A 12,626-nucleotide genomic window follows, 5' to 3' on the forward strand; every position below is an offset into this window, starting at 1 on the left:
TCTCTACTTTAGCATCTCGATACCATCTGCCTGCACATCATTTTTTCCGCTGGATGCAACTGCATCATTGTATTTCAAAGTGCCTTTCTATTGAGAATCTGTCCTCAACAATCCCTTCATTAAGCTTGTGGTGTTCCGATTACTGTGGCAAACGCAAGGAAGCTTCTGCATGGTATAAAATCATATGAAACAGTAAATACTCTTCCTCTGCAGCATTACATGATGTCTGGAGTAATGATATCAACCTTGCATTTCAACCTTCTACCTGGAAACAAATATGGCTATCCGCTAGGAAATCTCTTAGATCCTCATCAATGGTTCAAATGATGTTTTTCATTTTACATAGGGCTTACTGGACACCCTATAGATTGTCAAAAATTGACAGTAAAAACTCAAATAAATGTTGGTCTTGTTCTAATGACATAGGCACCTTTGACCATATGCTTTACCATTGCCCGAATATCGAGTCGTATTGGTCTCAGGTGTGGACTTCTATTTCTGATATTTTGCCTATCACTTCACAACTTTCTTTTTCGGTATTAATTTTTGGATCTGCAGCTTTATCTGAAGATTTAAATACATATCAATCCAGATTATTGTCTTGTTTACTTCAATTGGCACTCAAATCCGTCTTGTCTAATTGGAAAGACTCCTCTTCATTGGACTCTAATGTCTAGTGGAACACCCTATGTCTCTATGTTAAATTTGAAAAGGTAGCTGCTGAAAAGACAAATTCCTTACCCACATTTAACAGAATATGGGGCCCTATCCTAGATTGTACTTAATCTGGGCATTTTCATGTTTTCTCTGCTGTACTTATACAATATGTTTGACTATGTTTAGCTCATTTCCTGTGTTCGGAACCTTTGTGACACAGCTCCGTAATGCAGTTCTTTTTTTCTTTTCTTTCTCTGTACTGTTTCATAATTTGCACTTAAACTAATAAAAAAGATTGAACATAAAAAAAAGTCACGCTTCGGTCTAAGGATTTTGATAGTAAAATTAATTGGGTAATCTAATCCATTTAATCTCAAAGAGGTATTCGTGATCTTGTTATTTGGACTTGCCCAAAAAAATCTTAGTTTTTCGGAATTCAGTTTTAATTTAAATTGCGATGTCCATTGTTCTACCTTAGTAAGGAACATAAGAATTTGCCTCCGCTGGGTCAGACCAGAGGTCCATCCCGCCCAGCGGTCCGCTCCCGCGGCGGCCCCTCAGGCCTAGCACCGATGCAGTGGTCCCTGACTATTCCTATAACCTGGCTCAACTCCTACCTGTACCCCTCAATCCTCTTATCCTCTAGGAACCTATATAAACCTTCTTTGAAGGACAGATGAGATGAATTGTTTTGTCTCTTGAGTCAGTGAGCTTATGGGAATGATAATTGTAATGTAATCTGCGTATATATAAGATTTTAATTTTAAATCGGATAATGTATTTCCTAATGATGGCATATAGACATTGAAAAGTGAAGGGGAGCGTGGGGAGCCCTTAGGAACGCAGCAGAGGTTACACCGTGAGAGAAAGATCCTTCACTGTAAACTTGGTATATACGGGTTTTTTTGGTTTTTGTTTTTTTTGGAAACCCGTAAACCAATTTAGTACCTGAACAGAAATGGCAATGAATCAAGGCATCTAAGCAAAATGTCATGGTCGACAAGGTCAAAGGCACTGTTCAAGTTGAACTGCATTACTAATTTGCTTTTTCCCAGGGAAAACAAATGGAAAAGATAATCAGTCATAGAATCTATAACTGTTTTGGTACTATAATTTGTACGAAAACCAGACTGAGAATCGTGTAGAATGTTAAACTTCTCTAAATATTTCATGAGATTGATGTTGACCAGTCCTTCCATTAGTTTAAGAAAGAATTGGTATGTTAGCAATAGGTCAGTGAGCATGGTAGCTAGGGATTCCCAGATGTGAGAATCAAGGCCTTCTTGTCCTGGAAGAAAGCAAAGTTACTTACCCATAACAAGTTGTTCTCCAAGGACAGCAGATTGAATATTCTCACATACCTTCCCTGTTCCCCTTGAAGTTACATTTCTACAAGCTGTAATATAGGACTGAGGACCTTCTGCTCGTGTGTTGGGTGGGAAGGCACCCATGGATGTGCAGTACAGTATGGCTAGAACACCTGCTACAGGTAAGTAACTTTGATTTAAATTTTATAGAATAATGCCTGATTACCTTTTACTCTGCTACTGTAGATTGTGAGCCCACTAGGGTCATAAAAAGTACCTGCATATAATGTAGTATATATAAAGAGCTTTAATGGTACCTACAGAAAGGCAGCTTAGCTCTTGTGGCATTTCTCTTCTTTTAAGTGTGAGTGGATGTTATAGAGGCATGTGATTTGTCCTGACAGTGGAAGGCTCTCGGTATTTGTGTGAGTGGCCAATCCTGGCTCTGAGTGCACAGAAATGTTTCGCTGGTACTTACAGATTTGTGTTTTCTTTAACTGCAGGAGTACAGGAGGAAGTAAAGATCAGTTTGGATTGTTGCCAAGGGACCTTCATCTCTTATGACAAGATGGTGATATCTCTGAAAGGAGGAGAAATGTAAGATTGTGTGTTCATTTTCCTGCAGTGTGCTTTCATTCTGGGTGACGCTTTTTGGGTCTCCACCTAAAGCACTTATTCAATTTGTAGAAGTCTCATGTATTTTCAGTGGATGGTTTCACTGTGTTCTGTGGAAAGCAGCAGTCACAGCTCTCTAGGGATTTGGTGAATTCCCAAGCTGCTCAGTCCCTAATGCAAAGAATTCCAATCTTATAGTGTCCCTCCAGACATGTGCAGACGAATGGCTCATGCACTCCTACAAGCAGATGGAAACTGAGAACCAAAAACTTCTAAGTAACTTGTAAGTGGGCTGTGCAGTCCGCCTTTGAGTCAGTCTGTTCTCAGTCTCCAACATTTGGTAGAGGTGATAAGTATGAGCAGTCCCAGTCTGGAAATTAGGCTTTATGGACTCTGTTTGTTTATTTAAACTAGTCTTTAAGCCCGTTACATTAACGGGTGCTAGAATAGATGTGTGTGTCTGTCTTTCTTTCTTTCTCTCTCTCTCCTTGGCCGCTGTCTGTCTGTCTCTTTTTTTCTTTGTCTCTCTCTCATTAGACACTGTCTGTCTGTCTTTTTTTTCTTTGTCTATCTCTCCTTGGCCGCTGTCTGTCTTTTTTTCTTTGTCTCTTTGGCCCCCTGTCTGTCTGTCTCATTCTTTCTGTCTGTATCTCTCCCTGGCCCCCTGCCTGCCTGATTTCTCTGTTGTACCATGCCTGCCTGCTCTGTGGCCCCCTTCTGTTCCCCCCTCCCTGAGCAAAGCATGATTGTTGTCTTCCCATTTCCCCCCCGCACATCCCTCCCCCCCAAAGCAGCCCTCTTTCCCTCTCCCCCTGCTTGTCTGTATTGCTCCCCAAACCGCCGTTCTTACCCTTCCTCCATCCCGCCTTCCTGGTCTCTTCTGGCCCACTGCCACAAATCACTGCTGCTGCTCTTCATTCGCGTCTGCCCTCCTCTTCAAAGCAGCCTGCTGCGGATCGCGTTAGAGGGAACATGCTACCGAGGTGGAGAGCGGTCTGCGAGGTTCGCTACAGCCGGCGGGCGATCCTCAGCAGGCTGCTTTGAAGAGGAGGGCAGATGCAAACGAAGAGTAGCAGTGGTGGCAGCGGTTTGTTGTCTAGCGGGGGGCGGGAGAGGGGAGTCGCTGGTGTGTTCTCCACATCTGTGGTCGCCAAACTCCACATGCAGTAGCGTTCTACTGGAACGGAGTTACAGATCACGGACGCAGGGAACACGAAGTTTGAAGTGCGCATGCGCGCTTAGGGTTTTATTATTAGTGATAATTAAAGACTCTGAGTTTGCTGTGGCTTCTCTATGTTCCCTCTCAGTGCAGTGTTTCTACTAGACTGAGGCAGGGGCCCATGAAAGTCGTTTGCCTTGGTAGTGCAAACCTGGATGGCTGGGTCCATCCCCAGTTGTGTAGTAGTGCCTCAGTTGGCTTTCTGTCTTAGGGCAGACAGTTGGTTCTCAGAATTTGTGAGGTCTGCCCAGGAGTTTAAAAAAGGGGCAGCTCCAGCTACACAGTGAGTGTAAGCCTTTCAGCAGTTTGCTCGTTGCAGCCTTCGGGTAGTGTGAGGGAATACCTGAGTTTGAGTGGCATTTGCTGGTGCCTCTTGGGTTCGTTGTGCAAAGGAAATCGTTCTGCGCCAGGGTTGTTTACTGTGATGTGACTGCACTCAGTTCAGATGAGCATTAACAGACTGATGTGCTGAACAGTCTGTTCCACATGGGGCTGATTTGGCTGTTGTTTCAGAACCAGGGCTGTCTTCAGAGCCTACTACCTGCACACCAAAGGGACTCAACTGCAGTTGGCTCTAGCAATGCTGTCATGATGGTGGCCCCTGCTTTGGTGGGTCTTTGTCATTTTGTCTGCAACTTCAGTTACATTGGCTCTTGAGCAGCCCCCACGGATAGAGCCAGTTTCTGCTCCTGCTATCAAGATACTGGGTCTTCTCAGAAGTGGATCTTTTTCAGGATTTTTATCTTGGCCACCTATCAGACCTTTTGCCTTTGCAAGTCAAGAGTTCAGTTGGCTTTGGAGCCCCTTTCTCTCTGAACATGCTACCTGAACCCATGTCCACACTCTTGTAACCTCATTCTTAGACTACTGCAATGTACTTCTAATAGGTCTCTCACTGAACCGCCTCTCACCACTGCAATCTGTACAAAACTCTGCTGCCTGACTTATCTTCTGCCAACCTTCTACATTCGTCTCACCCCTCTCCTCAGATCACTTCACTTGCTCCCTATCCACCTTAGCATACAGTTCAAACTCCAAGTGTGTTCATTCTTCAGCCCCTCAGTATCTCTCCTTATGCACCTCTCTGAGAACTCTGTTCCTCAGATGAGTTGCTTTTATCTGTACCCTTCTCCTCCATTGCCATTTTCAGGCTTTGTTCCTTTCACCTTGCTGCCCCATATGCCTGGATATGACTGGGTCCGTCCGCCATGCCCCTTTCCTTGTTCAAAAGTAGGCTGAAACCCCATCTTTCTGTATTGCCTGGTAGACCAGAATAGTTCCTTTACGGATGGGTATTATACCTCACTGCTACCAGCAGGTAGAGACTGAGATCAAACCTGTATATCAGTATAGCTTCCCCTCTACTAATCCAGCCTTCCTCAGTCTCCGGTAGCAGGTGGTAAGGCTGATTTCGACTCCCCTCTTAGCACTGTTGGAACGTTGTTTTTGGACTCCTGGTTCCCCTTCTGTGCCGGATAGAGCTTGGATGGGTCCTATTTGGGGATCTATCCGACCTCGGGGGTGTTAAACCCGTCAGGTCTCTTGCTGTGTCCCTCCCCCCACCTTCCTGAAGAACCAGTTCTGGATGCTAGGAAGGAAGCTGAAGACCAGAATGCCAAGGGTAGTGTTCTCGGAGAAACTGCAGGTACTCAGGGTCGATGAGAAGAGGCAGATGGAGCTGCAAGCAGTCAACGCATGGATGAGGCGCTGGTGTGAGGAAGAAGCATTCCACTTCATGCGCAACTGGACGACATTCTGGGGGAAGAGCAAGCTATTCAGAAAGGATGGACTCTACCTCTTCTCCTCCCTGTATCTTACTTAAAAAAACAACAAAAAAGCACAAAAAAATAAACCCTTCTCTTTCCTCTGTTAAATCTTATTTCCTCTTCCTCTTCATAGGAATAAGGGTAAGACTTAATTAACTCTAATTAAATCCTGGTGCCTGTGGCTCAGGGTGAGTAAAGTAGGGAAAATCCTGTTATAAATCCTGTGTTTAGGGTAGCTACTGATTTGTTATAGAACCTGCATTTTTGTTTAAAATACTGTGTTTTAGGTGCCTGTATTTCTGAGTTACTAGTTTTTAGCCATTGTGTCTGCTGATTAGATGGAGAAGGGAGGGGCTCTGATTTACTTCTAAGGTTAACTGCATTATCTTTGGGACAGTGCTGTGAACAAGGCTGCCCTGTGAACTTCAAAAAGCTAAGTGGCTCAGCATTTCATATTCTGCTCCTTTCACTGGTTTTCAGCATTATATCTGCTTAATTTATCTTCTCCTCCCTGTTTCTTACTTAAAAAACAAAAAAAAATAAACCCTTGTCTTTCCTTTGTTAAATCGTATTTCCTCTTTCCCTTTCCCTTCATAGGAATAAGGGTAAGACTTATAGTCCCACCAACCCCAGGGACCACTTTTCATATATAGAGACCCAAATAATCAGGACTACTCAAATCAAGTCACTTCACAACCAATCAAGATGACCTTTATTCTATGCAATCACTGTGGTGCTTTAATTCCAAGACATACTATTTGGAGGCTTAAGGCTTGCCCCATCTGTCTTCAACTTGCTAGTATTAAGGAGGAGCTATGCAAACTTAAACAGGAATTGAATACAATTAAAGCAGCTTCCATCACTCCACAAAAATCATACCAACTTACCACCTCTACCTCAAAGAATAAAACAGCCCAGGAATAAATGGATCACTGTAGGCTCAGGAAGACTGCGACATGTAACATAGAAACATCCATATTACCTCTACAGAATTCCTTCACTCCACTAGTGCACTGTGATATTCAAAAAAAACAGAAGGGAGGTGGGACTGGAACCAATGAAGGTAACTCAAGAGAACAAGCGCACCCTAAGCACAAATAAAAAGGCCAAAAACAGAAAACTATTACTGTTGGGGGATTCTATCATCAGAGGCATTAACCTTAGAACACAGGGCGAGACCAAAATAGTGAATGTCTTCAGGATCCTCAGCTACCAGGAGTTCCAGGCAAATACTGACTATAATTAAGGAAGAAACTAAGGATTTTAACACTGATGTTGTTATCCATCTGGGAACAAATGACCTGGCCAACAACTCCACACTTGCAGTACTGAAAGCTTTTTGGGAGCTTGGTGAGGGCGTGAAACCTTTTGTAAAGACTTTAGCTTTTTCTGAAATACAGTGATACCTCGGTTTACGAGTGCACCGGTTTGCGAGTGTTTTGCAAGACGAGCAAAACATTTGCAAACTTGGTGCCTCGTAAACCGAGCTTGCTTCGCTGTACGAACGCCCCCCTCCGCGATCCAGCATCCCCCCCAGCGATCCGGCATCCCCCCGTTCGCGTTGCCCCTCCTCCACTGCGATCCTACTCCCCCCCCGAGCATGTCAATAACACTAACTTTACCCCGTCTTGGCACCAGTGCCGGTGCCCAAAGATCCTCCCTCTTCTGGCGCGGCCTGGGCTGGGCGGTGCGTCGGAGATCCTCCCTCTTCTGGGCTGGGCTGGGCTGGGCTAGACTAGCTTTGAGCATTTGCGCATGCTCAAAGCCTTCTGGTCTCGCTCTCTCTGAGATTGAGAGCGAGACCAGAAAGCTTTGAGCATGCGCAAATGCTCAAAGCCAGTCCAGCCCAGCCCAGACCAGAAGAGGGAGGATCTCCGACGCACCGCCCAGCCCAGGCCGCGCCAGAAGAGGGAGGATCTTCGGGCGCCGGCACTGGTGCCAAGTCGGGTAAAGGAAGTGTCATTGACATGCTCGGGGGGGAGTAGGATCGCGGTGGAGGGGGGGCAACGCGAGTGGGGGGAGGATGCCGGTTTGCAGGGGGGGAAGCCGGATCGCAGGGAGGGGTTTGGAACAGCGTCGGATTCCTCAATGGGGGGGAGAATGGAGCAGCGCCAGTAGCCTCAGGGGGGGGGGAGGAGGTGGAACCAATCAAAGCAGTTTCCCTTACTTCCTATGGGGAAACTTGCTTTGATATACGAGCAATTTGGTTTACGAGCATGCTTCTGGAATGAATTATGCTCGTAAACCAAGGTTCCACTGTACTTGAAAATGAAAAAAGTCACTACTTGAAAAGATCATTTCATGAAACTTTGTACATACTCTTGTATAATGAACTCTGCTCAGAGATATGAAGGCATAATATTCCGCCTCACCCACCAATCATTGCAGTGTTCAATACAGACAAATTTCTCCAGGTTTAGATTCTGAAACTGTTGTGTTGCTAGCTGCTAAAGCTATGCTTAATTTTAATAGCTATAGCAAAAATATCAAAGAAGTCATTCACTTAACTTTGAAAAAGTAGCTGGTTCCGACGTGCCACGTTTCGAATCTGCGTCAGGGAACCGACACAACATGTATAGTTTAACTGGAGGTGCAAGCTCTGAAAACAAATATGAACATGCTTAATAGCTATAAAGTACATTTGTGAAGAATATTTAAAAAAAACTCACTTTACTCAAATTAAAAAGGTTGTGCATGGTTCTAACTGAAGGGAAGTACTCATCACTAGATATGATATATAAATTTCTAACGATTTCAAAAACCCGATTTCTTGAAGAAATCGGGTTTTTGAAATTTTTTAAATCGTTAGAAATTTATATATCATATCTATGTTGCCTCGGATCCTGTAACCCATTAGATTCAAGGAAGTACACTATCCTTTCTTTCAGCAACACTTCCATTATTTTTCCAACAACTGAAGTGAGGCTCACCGGCCTGTAGTTTCCTGCTTCATCCCTGTGACCACTTTTATGAATAGGGACCACATCCGCTCTCCTCCAATCCCCAGGAATCACTCCCGTCTCCAGAGATTTGTTGAACAAGTCTTTAAAAGGACTCGCCAGAACCTCTCTGAGCTCCCTTAGTATCCTGGGATGGATCCCGACTGGTCCCATCGCTTTGTCCACCTTCAGTTTTTCAAGTTGCTCATAAAACACCCTCCTCCGTGAATGGCACAGAATCTACTCCATTTTCTCGTGTAACTTTGCCAGACAATCTCGGTCCTTCTCCAGGATTTTCTTCTGTGAACACAGAACAGAAGTATTTGTTTAGCACATTTGCTTTCTCCTCATCACTCTCCACATATTGGTTCCCAGCATCTTTTAGCCTAGCAATTCCATTTTTCATCTTCCTCCTTTCACTAATATATATTCCTTGTGATCGTGCAGTCCAGCAGCACCCTCCCTCCCATTTTCCGCAGTCCGTGAATCTCTTCTCCTCGTTTGGCCATCTCCCTCCCTTCCCCTTACCTTATTGCGCTTTTCAAAGTTTTCTCTGTGTAGCCCAGACGCCACAGCCTTCTCACAAGTCACGCACAACTGCCTCAAAACTTCTCCTCTGATGCGAGCCGCTCAGGTGGAAACAGGAAGTTGCATCAGAGGAGAAGCTTCGGGGCAGTCACATGTGATCTGTGAGAAGGTTGTAGTGTCCGGGCCACTTGGAGAGAGAACCTTGATTCTGAAAAGTGTTTAAAAAGGTGACAAGAAGGGAGGGAGATGGCTCGACGAGGGAAAAAGGTTGAGTGGTACCGAAGGGGAGAGGAGAGGAGGGAGCAGATGCCACATGGAAGTGAGGAAGAGAGTGCATGGAAGTAGAGAGAGAGGGAGGAGCAGATGCTGGATGGAAGCGGGGAGGGGAGAGAGGGGAACAGATGCTGAGGGGAAGTGGGAGAGGAACAGATGCCGAAGGGAAACAGGGAGGAGAGAGGAGAGAGCAGACGTCGCATGGAAGTGGAGAGGGAGAGGGGAGCAGATGTCGCATGGAAGTGGGGAGGGAAGGGAGGGGGAGGGGAGATAGGAACAGAGCCTGAAAGGAAATGGGGAAGAGAGTGGGGGAGCAGACGCTGCATGGAAGTGGGGAGGAGAGAGAGGGGAGCATACTGGAAGGAAATGGGGAGGAGAGAGAGGAGCAGACGCTGAAGGGAAGTAGAGAGGGAGGGGCAGATACTGGATGGAGGTAGGGAAGGGCGAGAGGGGAACAGACGCTGAAGGGAAGGGGGAGAAAGAGAGGGGAACACATACTGGATGGGGAGGGGATAAAGTAAAAAGGGTACATGCTGGATTGGGGGAAGAAGATACAGTTAGTGAGATACTGGAAGGGGTGAGAGAAAGAGGTGGTAAGCTGTAAGTAGACACAATGAAAGGGAAATTGAGGACTGGGAGGTAAGAATGAGGTAGAAAACAAATTGAGAAGGAAGAGCAAAAATGAAAAGGAAGGGAAAGGGAGAATAAAGAGGAGAGAGAGATACCAGAGCATTGGGGGAGGGGGAGGAGACTGATAGCAGATCTGAAGGGAGGAAAGGAGGAGAGAGATGTTAAAACAACCTGGGGGAAGGAGTGAGAGATGGAAGGCAAGAAGACAGAGATGCTAGACTATGGGGGGGAGCGGAGGGAAGAAGATGGGTGCCAGACCAACGGGGGGGGGGGGGGGGGAGATGGAAGAGCGAGGCAGACAATTTCTGGTAGAGGCATAGAAACAGAGCAGATGCCAAGTGGAAGAACATAACATAAGAATAGCCTTACTGGGTCAGACCAATGGTCCATCAAGCTCAGTAGCCCATTCTCACGGTGGCCATTCCAGGTTACTAGTACCTGGCCAAAACCCAAAGAGTAGCAACATTCCATGCTACCGATCCAGGGCAAGCAGTGGCTTCCCCATGTCTTTTTCAATAACAGACTATAGACTTTTTTTTCAGGAAATTGCCCAAACCTTTCTTAAAACCAGCTACGCCAGTTGCCTCAAACTCAAACTCTTTGCAGGGCCACATTTTGGATTTGTAGGTACTTGGAGGGCTGCAGAAAAAAATAGTTAATGTCTTATTAAAGAAATGACAATTTTGCATAAAATTCCTCTCGATACGTGAAGGCAGGAATCCCGTCATATGTGACAGCATCAGGAAGTTGCAAGTTAGCCACGCCAGAGCCTCTCTTCCTACCCAGTGTGCGAGATTGCGCCGGCATCAGCTAACTTGCAACTTCCTGCTGCTGTCACATATGCGGGACTCCTGCCTTCGCGTATCTGGCAGATAAGCGAAGGCAGGAGTCCTGACATACACGACAGCAGCAGGAAGTTGCAAGTCAGCTGACACCGGCGCCTCTCTTCCTGCCTAGAGTGCAAGATCGGGTACAAGAGCATGGGCCGCGAGTTTGAGACTGCTGAACTACGTTATCCGCTCTTACCACAACCTCTGGCAACGCTTTGTTCCAGAGCTTAACTATTCTGATTGAAAAAAAATTTCCTCCTCCTATTGGTTTTAAAAGTATTTCCTTGTAACTTCATTGAATGTCTCCTAGTCTTTGTAATTTTTGACGGAGTGAAAAATCGATCCACTTGTACCCGTTCTACTCCACTCAGGATTTTGTAGACCTCAATCATATCTCCCCTTAGCCGTCTCTTTTCCAAGCTGAAGAGCCCAAACCTTTTTAGTCTTTCCTCAACGAGAGGAGTTCCATCCCATTTATCATCTTGGTCGTAAGGCAGAGTGAAGGCAGACTGTGGATGAAAGGAAGAGAATGACGAGAAGATGAGGAAAGCAGAAACCAGAAGGGAAGCCTTCCAGGTTAGTCGGAGATCCCAGTTGCCTCAATAGTCCTCCTTCCAGCTGGGCTGCTCTTTCCTACTTTCAGCCGAACTTGTTCTTTGCAGGGACACATGCAGCGGCTCTTGCATGCTGCATGTGACTAACTGAAAGCCATCTCTCCTGATGTCAGAGAGATGGCTTCCGGGTCAGCCATGTGTAACATGCAAGAGCCACTGCATGCATCCCTACAAAAAGTGCCCAGCTGAAGGGAGCAAGTGCAGCCCTGAAGGTAACAAGGGAGAGAAGGATATGAATGTGAGTCAAAGGGAGAAAAGAGGGGGGAAAGGAGCGCGTTGGGACATGGGAGTGGCACAAATTTGGGATAAAAGCTGGTGGGGGGCATGTACTCTGGACATAGAAAGAAGGGAGGGGATATGAATTTGGGGCACAAGGGAGGGAGGAAGGGCACACAAACTTGGGACACAATGGAGGAAGGGAGGGAATAGAAAGGGAGATTTATTGGGCATGAGTGTGAGTGAGAGGGAAAGAGATGGCGCACATGGGGAAAAGGAAGAGAGTGGAAAATTGTTGGGCATAGAGAGAGAGAGGGAGTGAGGTAGGGATACATAGGGGAGGGAAGGATGAGAGGAAGAAATATTGGATATGGTAGTAGAAAGGGAACAGGGACAGATTGAGGGGGGATGCAAGGGGGAAGAACGTTGGACATAGTGATGGAGAGAGGTGTGGTATGGTGCTGGAGAGAGGTGATGATAGGAGAAATGTTGGGCATAGGGCTGGCAGGCAGTGATGAAAAATGCTGCACTTGATCTGGGGGATGAGAGAGGGGATCATAGAATGGTGAGAGGCAGGTATTTTTCTAATGAAGTGAGATCTTATTTTTTGTATGAAATAGGATACCAGAAAGGGGAGACATAATTAACTGTTTTGTTTTGTGTTTTTGCATACCAGAGAACAGGCATAATAGAGAAACTTCACTGCAGTGGTTTGAATTATTTGTAACCTCCTAAGATAAGAGAGCTTAAGACCTTCTTTTTTTTTTTTTTTAACTTCTTTATTCATTTTTCCATCAATCAACAAGTTTACAAATTTATACAATATATTATACACAATCACTTGTACATTCTTACCCATATATCTTATCAAGTTGTAAAATATCCCACCCCATTCCCCCCCATTTCTATATTTCAATCTTATCATATTCTAACTCTTTCATTATATATTCAATCAATCTTGTAAAGATGCCAAATCTGAATATTCCATTAATGGCCCCCAAATCTTTTTAAAATTCTTGTAATTCCCATTCT

The 12,626-nt window shown here is 45.4% G+C and overlaps 1 protein-coding gene across 1 annotated transcript in view; it reads left to right on the forward strand.

Moving 5' to 3' along the window:
* Positions 1 to 12,626, forward strand: part of CPSF1 (cleavage and polyadenylation specific factor 1) — a 406,695-nt gene that overhangs the window by 84,666 nt on the left and 309,403 nt on the right. Inside the window, exon 10 of the mRNA XM_033933046.1 lies at positions 2,468 to 2,561. Coding sequence (XP_033788937.1) covers positions 2,468 to 2,561 — 94 coding nt within the window. The remainder of the gene's footprint in view (positions 1 to 2,467; positions 2,562 to 12,626) is intronic.

The sequence above is a fragment of the Geotrypetes seraphini genome, chromosome 2 (genome assembly GCF_902459505.1).
Source record: "Geotrypetes seraphini chromosome 2, aGeoSer1.1, whole genome shotgun sequence".
Lineage (NCBI taxonomy): Eukaryota > Metazoa > Chordata > Amphibia > Gymnophiona > Dermophiidae > Geotrypetes > Geotrypetes seraphini.